Genomic DNA, 17,332 nt, shown 5'->3' with positions numbered 1-17,332 from the left:
CTTTATAATTCTATCGCTGTATAGAAGTATCCTGTGCATTATTCATGATTCTTGGCGAAAGCGAGTGGTTAGATTCCACCGTTTTAGAAACAAAAATAGTAATGCGACATTAAGTTGACAATAATACCATTTTGAACAGTATCCCTAACATATAAAGCCCAGCAGCTTCACGTAAACATTTTTGCATATAGTAGGCTGAGAAAGAGTACTTCAAATACTTTTAATATGAATGGAAATACATTGAAAATACTGTGCTGCTTAATTTCAGAATTTTATCAATCTTCATTACTAAAAAAGTAATTAGTATTTCATATACATTTGTTATATATGAAATTTAAGACATAAAAATGAAGGGAAATGAATTTTTCCTAAAGCATCTCATTAAACAGTGAAACTAGTTTTGTACGAAAATGAAGATAATATTTTCATTAGAGTGAGACAGAACAGGTAGAACAACATACACAAGTCATTAATTGAAGTTTCAAAATAAAAAACTGGCCTTTAAAAAAAATCAAATCTTATGTGATTTCTATGGGAAGTAGTACCAACTGAAAAAAGAGAGAATGATAAGTAACAATTACTATAAACTTTATCCACATTTCCTTTCCCACAAGATGCAAAACACATTGTTATGAACTCCCAGCAATCAAACAAACCGACACAGGCTGATGTGCCATCTTCTCCATCTTCTTTCAGAGAAGAATTGGGATGAAATGACAGTACACAAAACACAGGAATGCCTAGCAAACAGTTTGTAATCAACTATGCTGACCATTCCACACACGTGCACACCCAGATATGCTTATCAACAGCCTACACACACATACATGCTGCTACATACAGGGTGAAAATGAGGCCAGAATAGTTTTGACACACCTTAGGAATGAATGGCTAATGAGCACGCACTATTCAGATCAAGACTTCAAGAAACTATTATTTGTATCAGCAAAAAACCCTCACAGTTTGGGGTCTTCTGACACACCACAGAAAGCCAGTTTGCCCAATCCCACCTTTGTTTGCAATAAATGGGGGAATCCTATCTCTGAGCAAGGATGACAGGGGTACGGTTTACCTTTATGGACAATTGATAGATGTTTTTTCCCTCTACACCTGAAGCACCAGTTCTGGGCTCCCCTGTACTAGAAAGGCAATGGGCTTACTAGGTTAAGCCAGCAAAGGGACGGTGAACATCAAAGGGACTGGAGCATCTGTCATATGATGAAAGGCTGAGAGGGCTGGAAGTGTTTGGTCTCAAGAAGAGAAGGTTCAGTAGGGAACTCCCTCTAGTATTAGAAACATTTTTTTTTGTTTGTTGGTATTTGGTGGTGTTTGTTTTGTTTTACTGTGAGAAAGGTCAAACAGAACAGGCTGCCCAGAGAGGCTGCAGAGACCCCAGCCTTGGAGGGATTCAAAACCCAGTGAGCCCCTGCTTGGGGAAAGCCGCTCCAGCTGACCTTGCTTTGAGCAAGGGGACTGGGAACCAGCTTTAGAGGCCTCTGCCAATAGCAGCTATTCTGTGATTCTGCCTTGAATAAAAGCAAAAGTGGTTCAGATGAGCCTTTCAGAGCTAAAGAAAATTAGAGTCCTACAGTTTACTTACTGTTCTTTAATGTGAAAAACTAAGATTACCACAGGAGTTTTAAAAGCCCGTAGGTTTTCTTATCTCTTTTTCACAGCTAGAGCTATTAAAAGAACTGTCAGTAGGTACCAGCAGACGACAGGCTGTTTTTATGTAAATTTAAACAATTTTACTAAGACTGGTTGCAAAGTAACACTTTTTTTCCCATTTCATTTGCTTTGTATATTAAGATATTAAACCGCTGCTTTCCCACTTTTTACATACCAATAATGGCACAATCTTTCCAAAATGCAGAATGTCAATTATCACTGGATTGATTCACAACACACAACTGGACTACTAAAACTGGCACTATTGATTTTACCCATGCAAAACCTAAAACCTTACCAGATACAGCATTTCCTTTAAAGTAGATATTAAATACTTTTTTCCTCGGATGCTTAACATCCCTCCACAGACTTCCACATTTAACAGTTACAAATTAGTCCTCATCAAGCCAGAAAAATCTAGAAGTTGCTCTCTTTTTCTGTCATTTAATGTTAGATAGTCTTCAAAACTTAAGCTACAGGATTTATAAATAAGGTTATTCCTGATGCAATTTCTCATCCTGTCACTGAACCCAGTTTGTTATTCTTTTTGAACATCTTCAAAATTTATCTATTCTTTTTCAGCATTACTTTCTTGGTTACACTGTGTATCATCCTCAAATACCTTCAACCTTCCTGCTCTGAGTCTCAGCATAGTCAAATAGTACTGCAAAAATACACCCCATTAGAAAGTCATGACCAAAACAGTCTCTAGACTGGAAATGAGAAGTCCACTGAAATTCTAAATTTGACTTTCAAGTTCATAGAGTTTAAACTTTTTTATTATTACTATTATTTTAACTGCCTTTTACCAGGCATAAGCCACAAGCCAGCGCTCCCATGTGGTTCTGCTGATCTGCATGCTCTGCACTAGATGGAAAAATGTAGACAGGAGTCTCATCCATTCTCTTTTATGTTTTATTTGCCGTAATTGCTGAGCAGAGATGGGATATTAAATAAGTGGTCCATATCACAAGGTCCAAAGAGACTTCCATTTTGAGGCCTAGAAAGGCATAATATAGGTATACCTATGAAACAGAAGATTTAACTCCTCTCCTATATTTCCCTAGGTAGCAACATCAGGACCAGGCATAATTTGTCTCTGAATTTTAGTAACAAGAACACTTTAGAAAGCTCTTCAAATTCATGAGATTTTTAAATCTAAGGATAAACCTCGGCTGCCTTTTACACTGAAGCAAGCACTTTTATTCATACAGTATTTTCTTACCAAATTATAATCAAGCTTCTGCTATGCAATTTTGGTGCTGCTATTGCCAGCTTTTATTGCTGTATTAAAGTGTTAGCAAACAGCTAAAGGCTGCCAAAACAATTTAATCATACCTATTTCATTTTTAATAGTCTTTTGTAAGGAACAGCTCTGAAATTATTGTTTAGATATTATGGTCAAATAAATGGCAACAAATTTTATCAATTATGTTACAGCTTTGGGATTTTTGCAATTAATTTAGGAAATTCTATAAAATGAAGGCTGTTAGCTATCAGTCCACTGGTATCACTGAATTATATTTGTATTTACTTCTCTCTATTCCAGCTAAAACTGAGCAATACTTCAAACTTTTAAGTACTCAGTACTGCATTCCCCTTTGACTATCACTACCATTTCAACTGCCTCTTAAAACTCTTAAAACCAGAAACGCCTCATCAAATGTGTTTTACCATATGTGGGATGCTGAAGGTTTCATAAAGTCCTGAAAGTGCTATCAGATGCTACAGGGTTTTTGTAAGACACACCCCACTATTAAAACCAAACTGTACATAATAACTTATAAATAATAAAACTTAAAAATAATAAACTTAAAATAATAAAAAGTTCAGGGTTAGTTGTCCCTGTTCACTTTTCACTACAAATCTTTAAAATACATACATTATTTCAGTTTTAGATTTTAACTTAATGTTTCAGATTTCAAGGGTTTTTTTTTTTATTTCAAATGAAAAACTGAAGTTTCAGCCCAGAAATGACTGAAGATTATTTTGACTTCCTGTCAACTCCAGCATGTCTTCTTGACCAACCAATAAATGATGTGACAGCAAACATGTTCCAACTTCTCTCTCAAGTGAATCTCTAAATTCATTTCTAGTGCCCCCTAAGGGAAACATGCAATGATACCAGTAATTACCCAACACATTAAAACTGGATGGGAGAAGGATAAAAAGAAATGAAATGCCAAGCTGTGTTTTAGGAGGATAAAATTGTACACAATGCTAGATATAAGCAAGGCTTTTCATCAGTTCTGAAACAGGAAATCAGAAGTTGCCAAATGATGCAAGAACCGTAGCTTCAAACAAGTAATTTTTTCCTGTCCAACCACTCTTACATGTATTACTTCAGATGCAGACAAGCTCTTGTATGATATCAATGTTTTCCCAATCCATACAAACGTAGCCTTTTCCAAGCGACAAATGCTGACCTTTCAGTGTGTTACGGTTGTTCATACTTTGCTCTCTTCTACAGCAATTTCTAATAATATAAATCAAAAATGACATACAGAAATAAGTGTACTATGCTCTATAGCTGATGTGTAAGGTCTCTGTGATAGCTAATTAGAAAGGATGCTTTGCTGAATTATCATACTTCAAATGCAATTACTGCAGAGCACCAACATAAATTAACCTTACAGAACAAGGCGTTCAATACTGTTACTGAAGATACATACATTTCCCTTCCCCCATAATCAGTAAAATTCAATATGAGAAACAATGAACATCTAGAATGGCTTTGTTTTTATCTTCAGAAGAGAATAGTGATTTCTGTAATAGAATTCAAATGCTTGGCCACCCTTCTTCTACTTTCCTAACCTAACTTTTGTTTCCTTTTAATGAGAAAAGGGAAAGTCAGCAAAACAAAATGTCACCATTAAATCATTTCACAGCATTTTGTGTCAGAAATGTAATGGAAAATGCGCACATCACAGGAAAGGTTACTGTTCTTCCAGAACATCTTTTCACTTGGTTCAAGGCACATCCCTCTACATAACTGTGCAGACACTACTGATGGTTGTTCTCCCTGGGCTTAATTTGGCAGTTGAAGGATTGTGGCATTTTCATGGAACCACTGTGCAGTGATTTTAGTGGTTATCTGGCTGAAAGTGATGCTATGATTTAGAATAATTTCTCTATTTACGTGCAATGGTAAAAGTCAGTTACGACACCATACTCCAGTGTTAGCTTATACTTTACTGCACATTTCCTTAATATGGCATCACATCGGAACTCAGAGTCAGAAGGAGAGCAATTTATTGTTTGTGTTCCTCAACAGTAAACTACGTATGGGATAAAAAAGCATTGTTATACTTAGTTTAACTGACAATTCTGAGAAAAGGAATAAGAAAATTGTTCAGCCAGTTAATCAAAGAACTGAAAATTAATTTACGCTTGACCTTTACATTGTTACAACCAGTGATATGAAAAAGAGAACATACCCGTATTAGTTTCTGCTAAAAGCCTTTAGATATTCTTGAAGCAAACATAAGTGTTTTGTTTTTTTCTTCCATATCCTTTCTATAGCCTTTCTTTTCAATGCTAAGTGAACCTATTAGGTGTTCCTCAATATGAAGCCAAAGAGAAGCTTGAAAATTTAGCTGCAACCGTATTCAAGACAGAATGGCAAAATTCTTGAATTGTATTTTTCTCATCTTCTTATGACAGCAATATGCAAAGAACATTTGTTCAATTTACATGACTTCTAGACAAAGAGCAAGTACAAAAAATTTATTTGAAGGTAGACATTTAGAAAAAATTCTGAACAAGAATGAGATTGTTATAAAGTAATGACGTGCTACCTGAAACACTCAGTGATACTGAATTCCTATTTTAGTACGGAATTTTGTCGATGGCATTTTGAATGGCCTTAAACAATTCAGACAAAAACATTTTTTACTGATATGAGAATATAAAGGAAACACACAAAGTGATGTCAGTAATAGTGATGATCTCAGTCACTCCAAAGAAGTTAGTTTTATTAATTGTAAGGCAAAACAAAAACCTGAATCTAGCCTTGGATACAGTACATGACAGATGTTTTAAAAGAAAAAATAATCACAAAAGTTATGTAAAAGAAAAACAACAAAATGAATAATTACTTTAGTCTAGATTATTCAATCTGTAACTTCAATGGCTACAACAATATGGAACCAAAGTTAGACCATCGACTGCAGACAAAATTAAAAATGTAACTGATACAAAAACTATGCTGAAATACAGGAACAATGCAGACACCTAGCACTCTGCTCCTTTTCACAAAAAGCAAAAGACGTTCTATAAAAAGATTAATATACTTGTAATATTCTCAAGTTCGTCTTTAACAGATCTTATATGCAATTATTTCAGCTATCTTAAAGTTTTATTACAAAAATTAATTTCTCCTGTAGCATATGCTACAGAACAGCCATCTTTACCAAGTACATCATGATGCTAAAGAGGCATTGCAGGAAGAACTTTTTTCTTTTTCTTGTCTATGTTTTTAAAAGTACATTCTCCAGTATGCAGCTCTGAAATATAATTCTGAGGCTACAGAATTATTATGCTAAAAAGAACAATATTACATATACAAGTAGATTACTATCTACAGGTATCCGAAGATTATCTCAGTTAATAATACCATATGGAAACTCTCAATTTAGTCCCAAATTAACAACTGCATGCATTTTTGCTCCATTGATTTATTAATGAAAATTTGCACTATATGATACTTTAATCATGTGAATACTAACTATGGCTGATTTTTAGAAAAGTGACTCAAAACCTTTAAGCTCCCTGTACTTTTAATGCCTTTTCACATGTGAGCTTTTTCAGTAAAGCTTTTCACAAATGAGCTTTTTTTCTCATTTTACATCAAATTTTGAATACTGTAGACAAAGTTTTTGCACCAGTAGTTCAGGCCTCCTACTATCGAATCCCACACAGATTAATTAACTACAGATCAAAGACCAGTAAAAGTAATGGACAGCAGTAACAAAAGTGAGAAACAAAATGAAGTACATACCAGTAAGAATTATTATTCTGCATATTAAGATTTCTTACTCAAATAGTTCATAATTAATGTTACAGTTCGGTGAATAGATACATAGAAAACTGACTCTCTAAATGCTCACTTCACACTAATTGTGACAAATCAAAAACAGTACTGCAACACAGTGTTTAAATGGTTATTGTTTCCTGCCATTGTCTTCTACCACATTATTTTAATACCTGAACACAAACGTTTTCAAGCTATAAATTACTGAAGTGTTTTAGTTTCATGGCTTCTGTAGCAATGATTCAGTTTAACACTGCAAAACAACTGAACTGATAAAGAATTTGATAGTTGTTTTCTGAGCATCTTGTACTATGATGTGCTCTGATATGAGAACCTTGCTGCACTCAAAGCTACTGAAGCCGCTTGGACAGAATGATGGAACAGCTGACACGCTCAAATAGCAACTGAATTGGATGACTTGATAAAAGTTGGATGTTGTAAGAAAAAAAATCTTAAGAATACCTGCAAAAATAAGGAGCTACTGACCCTATCAATATACATTTAGATCTTTTCCAGCCATCATATATTACTGATAAAACTAGTAATTACTAATACTATCTGGTAACCAAATTGGGAAATCGTTTGCTAGGTCATCTGTCTCCCCTTCGCTGTTACAGATAATGAAATTCCACTTTAAGGAAACAAGATGCAGAGAATGTAATTTTAATCTTCTGAAGAAAAAAAAAAAAAAAAACACACCTCATTCAGGGACCTTCTTTTCTAGAGAACAATCTTTGCTGTACGCAATGCATGAATCCGGAGAGCCTCGCTATTACATTTTTTTATTTTTATAAATTCTTCTGAATTTTAGGAGTTTGAAAAGAAAAAAGGTATGGGAGGGGTGCACATATTTCCTAAGGCAACAAGAAAAATAATATATAAACCCCAAAATACGTAGCTGTTCTGGGAACAGATGACAACTGCCAAATACAGTGTAAAGCTCTGAAGTACAAATACATGATTGCAGCATAGACTTCAGGAAGCAGCTGTAATTGAGAGAAGGAAAAATATTTATGAAAAGTCAGTGACCAAAAAAGGTAAAATATTGTTAGTAGAACAGAGACCATACCTAACTTTTAGAGCACCACAATGCCCCAGGACTTTTTTTTCTTTTAATTGAAGTGTTTGCCCTAGAACATTAGCTTACTGAAAAACAAAAACTGTACAAAAATCTGTGGTATTTCAGTTCGAATAATGTCTTTAGTGAAAAAAAAAAATAAATGCACACTTCTCGTTATACATATTTTCTTGCTATCTAGCATAAAAAGAACCACTTTTTAGAAGGCACTAGAATGACGTGACAGGAAAAATGATGCAACAGGTAACTTAAGCAATTAGAAAAGTTAATATGCAGAATGAATCCCTGAAAATTATATAGTGGAAATAAACTACAGTATTGAATACTGAACTTCCTTTCATTTAAGTGGTTCATTCCAGTAAAACAATGCATTTATAACCCTCCTTAAAACCTAAGACTGTTGAAAATTGTGGCTGAATTAACTAATATTTTCCTTCTAATTAATCTCTACATTAACAGCCTTAAACTATCGTAAATCACATGCTTTCATTACTGTGATAGATTGTTAATCTTGTTCCAGTGCAGTTAAAGTAATTAATAATGTGCTTGTTCTGAAATAAACTTCAGCTAATACAGAGCTTCAGAGCCGGCAGCTAACAGCTAAGGAACAAAACCTTAACTCGGAGGCTGATGTGTACCTCAACATGGAAAGGAGAGAAATAAAGAGGTAAAGATGCACCTATGCAGGACAAATGCGATTAAGAAAATGCGGAGAGAAACAGTTTCAGAGTAAAAATGTTCTGATTCAGATGAACCTTTCTAGAATATACTTCCTGTCAAATACAGAACTAAACTAAAGGAAATCACTTTGTGGAGCTAAGGACTCATTTATTGTGTGACTTGGTGACTCTCCCGTATTTGACAAACCTCCTAGTCAATCTTACCAAAGAGATATTTTTTTTTCCTTCAGTAAACATGCCAATGCATATGTCTTCATCTGTCTTCCTACTACTCACCTTCCTCATTCCAACCTGCCTTGATAGGTCTGCATGTGCAGAACATCCCACCTAGTTACATTCCTCAAAATACTAAGTCTTGTAGTTTACATACTTTCAGATTTCCTTTCTTCCAAACAAGCATCTACATTAAGAACAAATACTATATCTATGCTTAACAGTTTGCCTGACAGTTTTACACTTCTTTGAATACAATAACCAGCATTTAAATGTGTGTGTGGTTTTTTTAAATCTATTCCATATTCATTCAAACACAACCTTAGACTGTATTACCTTCCCTGTAAAACTATAGTTATAACTTTGCCTCAGTTCTTGCAAATCAAAGCAAATGATAAAACCTAACTACTGACAAAAAAAAAAAAAAAATAGACTCTACTGACAGTAAATTATAAGAAGTCAAAACCACAAAACTATAAAAACATGTATTATACACTTGCTCTAAATTGTGGGATAAAGATATCTAACACTTTTTCAGATTATTTCTTTAAACTAGCCAATGCAACTTCATGATTTTACCTCATACATAAATGTTCTAATGTTATTCTACTTTTTTCAAATCTAGTGTTTAGATATCAATTTTATCTAATGCACTACATTCTCAAATATTACCCAAAGCATATCTAAAACCAACAATTGAAGCTACGGCATTTTTTTCTTAAATAGTAGCAGTCAAATGCTGCATTATTTTTTGAGAGGAGGTCACTTCTTTAGAAGTGAAGTCATTTAAAAGTCTTCCCTTGAAAGATTTAAACATAGATTGTTTTGTGGACTCTTTTACATTCTATGCATTAAAGTAATTTTATATTCTATGTATTAAAATAAAATACACAAATCATCTTAATGTTATTCTTTTACAGAAACAAAATAGACAGCAATACTATGCTAGAAGCACTTTGTGCATACTGTGGTACAATTACATTTCTCACTCTGGAGAATGGTGAAAAATGGAAGGCAAGCATACTCAACCATTTTAAACATACTTCACCTTATCCCTGTTTCTACCAAATATGGTTAAATTCTCAAGGGAGCTCTTGGACAGTATGATAATGTTTTTTTACATTACTGAGTTATTAACTTCATTAATAATAAAAAAAAAAAAAAAAAAAAAAAGAGATACTTAAGAATTAAACAACTCCTTTGCAAGATCTATCATTCAGTGACTGTAATAAAGCATTCAGGAAATTGAGCAGTATACTGTTACAACTAGTCTCTGATTTCTCAGTGCTTTAGTTTTAAGTGACTCCTGTAACTTCTTTTACCGAATTCTTACCTCCTTGTAAAAGTGCCATGTCTCCATGCCTTGCAACAAATCTATCTGTATCACATATGAAGTATTTTTAAACCCCTGTATCTTACTACTCTTCTCAAAATTAATTTCATTTGAGTAAAAGGTTATTCAAAATTCACACATCTAATCAATAACATGGTTTCTGTACTGTCATTTATTATGTTACAGATTAGACTTCCTCTTACTGGAGTGAATGTTTTTAAACAACTTTTCACTGTCCAGCTAACCTTGTAAACCTTGACTGTTCCACTGATCTTGTAAAAGGTAAAAATTACGCAAGTATCTTATTCAATAAAAATTACATGTTTTTGTTAAATAAATTATACAATCAATATATTCTAAATTAAAAAAAAAAATGTTACAGGAGTACAAAGCTCATCCACTTGCTTTGCGGACAAAGCCATGATATCTTTATAATCAGGTATAGCGCATACTGCTGTAGCGAAGCCATCTATATATAAAAACTGACATCAGCGATTAAAGAACAGTCTTGGTATTTCTATAAAATATATGGCAACTATTAACAGACATAGAAGTACTGACACATTGACATGTATCAATACAGTTTCAAAAAGCTAATAAATATGGATAGTCTAACATTAATTACTTTTTTCCACACAAAACTATAACTTAGGCAAACTTCAGCTAATTAATGCACTATTATAGTTTATCAGAATGAAACTTGCCTTTTTAGGAGTAATTTTAAAGCACTTTGTAGGCAATTATTTAAAGATTTGCATGCATACGAAAAACAGGTTAAATAAAGACACAGATAAGAAACAATCCTTCAGCTATTCACTGCTGCAAATAAAATGGGAAATTGGGATCAAAAAATTGAATTTCCATTAGTCAAACAGTAATAACTGGTTGAACAATTTAATATTTTGTATTCCAGATTACTAAATACTCATCTTTGTTCAAGAAATTTATTCAGTAATTTACCAGAAAACCTCACTGAACTGTAGCTGATGAAAGACTGTGCGAGCATATTAGTAGCCAGTAAGTGTCTTATTGTTCAGACACCACTTAATTTTAAACAGGTTCTTCTTTTATAAAGTCTTGAACACAAAGTGCAAAAGGCTTAATAGTAAGAGGCTGCAGTTTTGAATTACCTCACAAACCTCCATGTGTGACAAACAAAGCAATTTGCGTTTTGGACAGTGGGAAGATGGGGAGTGTGCAGTACTGCAATCTTTGAAATAAGAGAGGTAATTGCTTATTTTCCTCTAGTACTTGCTCAGTTAGCAACCCAAGTGAGACATGCATGTAAATTTTTAGAAAACCACATTTCTGAAAAACTGATTTTTCAAGAGTCATACAACCAGCCCCATCTCAGGTAACACACATCAAGAAAAGCTGGAAGGGCCCACCATCAAGATTATTCCTCAAATCTGCAGCTTCAGCAGTGGTACATTAGTGATCAATTTTCACATTGAAAAAAAATAACTTCTATAACATCCCCCCAAACCTCTCTTAGTGGCAGGAACATGGGAAAATAAAAAATAAAATCCAGGAATTGCAAAATATATGTTGAATGAAGTATAAAGACGATGAAAAATTATTGTTAATTAATTGTTTTCTGAGAAACATTTGGCTTTAATAACAAATGGATCAATGCCAAACAAAACTGATCTGGAAACAAAAAAAAAGAAAAAAGTTTCTTTCCCCTCCTAAATATCTCTTCCCTTTAAACTTCCATTTAAAATAACACACTGTTTGTACTATTACTGAGGAGTTCTGTATGATGGTATGGGTGTGAGAAAGGTGGTTTCTCTTCCTTTGTGACAGTGTAAGAGAAAACTGGATTCTGTAAACTTTCCCTGACATACTAACAACATGGATCACACTCCTCCACAATTTTGGCTACAAAGCAGAAAGCCTACATAGCTAGCACATTATTACAGTCAGCAAATTTACTTTCATCAAAAGAAATAGTTACACCCCCCACAACATCCTAAATAGTTTAGAATCATAAATGTACACATAAAATATGCTTCCATAAGACTTTAAACACTGTGGTCACCTAGCTTGGATAAAGCTGTTGCTTTGTATATGAATTATGTGAAGAAAAACAATTTTTTAATTGATAATCTTGTTTAAAAATTAAAAAATATAATAAAAGATCTAGGAAAATATTTTTCACAGAATCAAAAGCAAAGGATTAGAGCATATGAATCCTTTTTTCCTCCCATGCAGGATGACTAATTTGCTTCCAAGCCAGCCTAATTATGAGAATGGTTTAAGATAGAATTTGTTGGGTCCTGGCATGCAATATGCTTCTTTTTTGTCTGTCTGAATTACACGTATTACTAAAATCTCTTCATGTAGCCAACAAGACGTACCACTTATGTTCTGTCATACTTTTAATTTCAACCTAAATATCCAGTTGTGAAAACCATTTCCCCATCTTCTTTATATACTCAAATCTGGTTCTCAGCACTTACAGAAAAAGCCTGAAGAAGAAAACTAATTCACAGCTCTTTTTACATTAAGGCACAGGACGTGTTCCCAGGATTCCTTCCCACAACAAAATAGCCTTCTTTCACCTTTTATTTCTTGCCAACTGTTCTGAGAGTAAGGCTGAAGAAAGACCTTTTTCTTGTCATGGGCAGTTAAAAACTGTTGTCATCAATTGCCATCAGGGTTACTGTGTTAATAATCACTTAATACTTGGCAACTCTATTTCAGTCTGGTCCTGGCCAGGGACTAGGAGTCCTACTGAGCAATAGTAGCTTGTCCATGTATGAGTTACTGATGAGGTCCTAGCAGTACTCTGCCTCCAATTGGGGAAAAAAAAAAAAAAAAAAAAAAAAAAAAACCAAACAATCTGGCACACAACCTGTGAAATTGTATCAGCTTCTATGGTACATGATACGCTGTAATTGATATATAAAATAAGCTGCTCTGAGCACAAAATACCCGTACCTGGGGTACATCCTAATTCTAAAACTACATTTAGCCTGCATATATCATTGATTCTGACTTTTGCCATAACTGATTCCTTGGAAGGAATGAAACATGCATTTTGGATAACCCTTCTAGTTAAAACAACAATTATATCTGCACTAAAGAGATCTTTTCCATAAAAATCTAACTGAAGCATACAGGGCCTAAATACAAATGCTATTTTTAATCTAAATTTATTATGAAATCATTTTAATGGATATTCAGTAGATTCAATTAGAATCAGCTTTCTGGTTGCTAAGCTCCATTATTCTTCTTTCTAGAACTCTGAGCAGTTTCTACAGCTTCACAAAGAGGCCAGAATGCCAGATATAAAGTAAAAAACAGCAAAAGTTGTGGTCAACGGTAGCTATTCAATAGCAGCTATTCTACGCTTTAATTAGATTTCTACACCTACTAAGACAACATTCAAAGTTTTTTTTCCACCTCTGTTTCAGATAAGAAATATGATTAGCAAATCCTTTTATGATCTGTATTAATAGAGGTAGCATTAACACATTTTTAAAAGCATAAATTACTCATAATCCACACTTCAGCTCATAAAATTGTTGATGATACTAATTTAATTACTTTTAGGATGGTCCTGTAGTTTTAATGTCATTAAATTGCTGGTTTATCTTTCTGACCTACTATAAAACATTGACAATTCACCCTGACAAGAGAAAATTAATTCTTTTGTGTTAGAAAAACAGATTACCTTGGTTATTTACATCTTAATCCACAGTGTAAATGTGTTTGGCAGGTCAATAAGTGAATTGAGTTAATGTTTCTGAACTAATGTTTCCCTAAATACTTTTTTTTATAAACATATTTGCTTCGTTATAAATATGATGACAAACTGATGAAGATGGAACTTTAATCCCTCATAGGGTCAGATCATCAAACCTACCTGACTAGATTTTCATTGTCTCCAGTCCCTTTGCACGTAGCACATTCAGTCCTTAAATCCTCTGACTTGGGCTTCTTTTGCAGAACAGACTGCCGTTGTCGTCTTTCTCTAGGAATCCGTTCCTGCCACAGCAGAAGGCAAAAGAAAGGAATGGGGGGAAAGGAGGGAAGGAAAGCAAATATTTTCAATTATAGTACTGAAAGTAACACTTCTACCCAAAGTTTAATTTTTATTTTTTTTTTGTGAAAGTGTTTAAACAAAACAAAACAAAACAAAACAAAAAAAAAACACTATATTCCAACCTCAGGTTTTTCTTCCTCGGGCACAAAGCTTCGTTTTCGTCCTCTAGTTCTCTGGAAGAAAATACATTTAGAATTCAATACAAAGTAACATGAAATGCTTTTGCTATTTATTAATTACTCAGAACTTCAACAAAAACACGGTATCATTTAAGGCATTAACTACAACAACTACAATAACAGATGTTAGAGAAACACCTTTAGATTCTGGATATAAATATACAAAACTAGCCAAAAGGTAAATATAAATACTTTTGTTATTATTTGAAATCCACAGCACTGTCTAGCTTATGATTTCTTAAACTTTTTTTTTTTTTTTTTTTTTTAATACATAGCAATTTAATACATCTCAAAATATGAAAAAAAATAGCAGACAAAAAATTTTAAAACAGCTGTAATTAGTTGGACTATAAATGAAACTCTGAAGAAATAATGGTATCATGATTCTCTCAGGGTCTTCTTTGAAGGGGATTTCCTAGTTTCATAGTAAGACTGTCTGGTATTTTTATATACAGTTAAAAGTATTTATACTGAAAATAGAGCTGCCACTTCAACAGATATGTATCTCTTTACATAAGATTTTGATCTGCTCAAGTTAAAAAAAAAAAAAAAATACTGTTTCCAAAAAAAAAATCTGCTTTAAAGCAAGAGTCAATTCTGTACTAGAATGGAACTTCGAGGCTAAATGAATGGAAAACACTCATCTATTTTGTGCCTTCTTAGAGCAACATTTCAATTATCATTGAGATTCTCTTTCACATTTCCTTAGGACAATGCCTGAAAAATTGTAAGACAGTAGGAGCCTTAAATACCTGCAAAAATTACTCCCGGTAAATGGACAACTGAAGATCTACAAACTGGAATATTCTCATATTCCGAGTCCAAGTTTGCAGCTGTGTGTAGTGTGTTTAAGACAAACTTCATAACAAAATCATGAGAACACTACAACCACATGAAACCATATTCCAAGTCATTGTCCAGATATTTCACGGTAATACTTTGCCCATTTAATATATATAAACATACATTTAATACATTTTTAGTAATACAGTCATAATTGAGGTGTACTACCTTCCACAACTTGATTTCATGACACATTTTTTCTTTCCCTTCTAATATGTGTTAAAATTAGACGTTGAGATTAAAGATGAAATCTAAGTGTAAGAAGACAGAAGAGTTCAAAATCTACTATTAAGTATAAACTGATTTTCTAGATCACTATTACTGGATTATGCACATCTACATCATCTTTTCCTAGCACGCTGACATATATCCTCCCTATACAAAGGAGCACAAACAATGCAAATCTCCTTAACTCCCCAAACAACGTCTTTTTCACTAGATTACACATACTTCTGGGTTCAGTCAAGGGGAGAGGAAAACAATGAGAACTTATGGAGAAAAGTATCAGCGAACACTCTTGCAACTCAACTTGCAGTTGTTTTAACAAGGCACTCAACAGATACGCAAGAGTTCCAATCTGGAAGAACCAATTAGAAGTATCTGAACCATTAGAAGTACCTGAACTTATTAATGTAGTATGAGAGAACTAATATCACATATAAAAACAATTATTGCAAGAAAAATATTTTCCATCTTGAGTGTCTATTAATGGCCTACACATCATCCACATGCTATAAATATCTCAGAGTCACTGTAAATTAAAACTAGTTAAAAAAAAAAAAGTTTGATCAGACATCAGTACACTGTCAGCTTTACTACTTCCAACCTCTGGTATTAGCTTACAATGCCATAACACTTACTAACTCCAGTAATTTTAAGCCATGTAGACACCACTGAATGCAAGATTTAATCGTGAAAGGTTAAAAATAAGTAGGTGTAGAAGTGCATGCCAGTAGATGCATTGTCATAGTCCCATGTTTAGGCAGGACAATAATGTATGCTTTTTACAGTCACAGTAATACCATCTTGAAAACTGATACATAATCTAGAAATACAAATAACAATGAAATTATTTTTTTACACTAAGTGGAAAAGATTGCAAGTTAATAACTATGTTTTAAGAAATGACGAATCATATTTGAACTTCATCAAAATGGAGAGACAAGATTAATAAATAATTGTTACCTTTGCCAAAAAAAAAAAAAACGTTTATCTGTCTGCTATATAATGTGCTATATAATTACAAGGTATGTCACATTAAATTCTACTTGCATTATGCTTCCATTAGGTTTCTAAACCTTCATACGTACATTGTTTGACAATCACTAGAAAACAAACATTAAAATCATCATCTTTGATGTACACGTTTGTAAGGTATTTTGTGTTTTTAAAGTAACAAATTTTTACATTTATGTTATCCCAAAATATTTTTCATGCTTATACAAATTTGCAATGCTGAGTTCTGCTGAGAATCATTATACGATTGTCAGCATTCACAATGAAAAATAACATCAAATCCACAACTGAGAATGAAATCTTCTGTGATTTCCAATAGTAGCCTTCCAATAATAAGGCATTTTACATTTGTACAAATGTAATTTTACATTTATTTTCACTAAAGCTACCTTACAGGTTCACAGAAAAGAATTAGATAAACATGGATTACTTTGCGTAGTATTTTTCATTATTGTTTTTGCCATGAAATTTCTATATTTGCCTTTTGAAATACTTTGAATAATTTCTATTACTAATGGGCAGTATCAGATATTATACGTATCTGCATATACTTGCCACAGACAACATAAATTTAACATTTCTTAGAAAAGAAAAGCTTAAAGGAACACTGTTACAGATGTCTAATGCTAAATATTACAGCTATGATAAACTTGCTTATATTCAGAATTTATTTGGAGACAGAAATGTTAAGCCACTATAAGGTGCCTACAAATGCAGTGATTTTTTTTTTTTAAATCAAAACACCAGATAACTTAATACTCTACAGATTCCTTCAATTTAGGACTTCTCTATATCATAAAATGGAGCAGACTATGTTTGTGAAATTCGTCCCTCCAGTTCCAAAGAGGTGAAAAAATAGGTCAGAAAAGCAAAAAGTCAATGTTATTAGTACCCAAGCAAAATCCTCACCACTGCCAATGCTATCCTAGCAGTGTTTTTGTTTCACCGCAAAGGATAGATACCCTCTAGCATACCTACCTTTGGGAACACACAACTCAGTCCAGAAAAAAAGACAGTTT

General features: G+C 33.3%; 1 protein-coding gene across 6 annotated transcripts in view; it reads right to left on the bottom strand.

Moving 5' to 3' along the window:
- PHF14 (PHD finger protein 14) overlaps positions 1-17,332 on the bottom strand; it is a gene marked incomplete at its 3' end in the record, with an annotated part of 165,152 nt that overhangs the window by 84,339 nt on the left and 63,481 nt on the right. For 5 of the 6 annotated variants that reach the window (XM_084282777.1, XM_084282778.1, XM_084282779.1 and 2 more), the window contains exons 15-16: positions 14,178-14,228; positions 13,876-13,997 (exon numbers count right to left, since the gene is read on the bottom strand). In XM_084282777.1, the coding sequence (XP_084138903.1) occupies positions 13,876-13,997; positions 14,178-14,228 (173 nt within the window). Of the gene's footprint in view, positions 1-13,871; positions 13,998-14,177; positions 14,229-17,332 lie in introns of those variants that run through there. The other variant, XM_084282782.1, reaches the window with a different exon arrangement.

The sequence above is a fragment of the Netta rufina genome, assembly GCF_964035555.1.
Source record: "Netta rufina genome assembly, chromosome: 2".
NCBI lineage: Eukaryota > Metazoa > Chordata > Aves > Anseriformes > Anatidae > Netta > Netta rufina.
The sequence above is the reverse complement of the archived record's forward strand: the minus strand, read 5'-3'. Positions and strand labels throughout refer to the sequence as shown.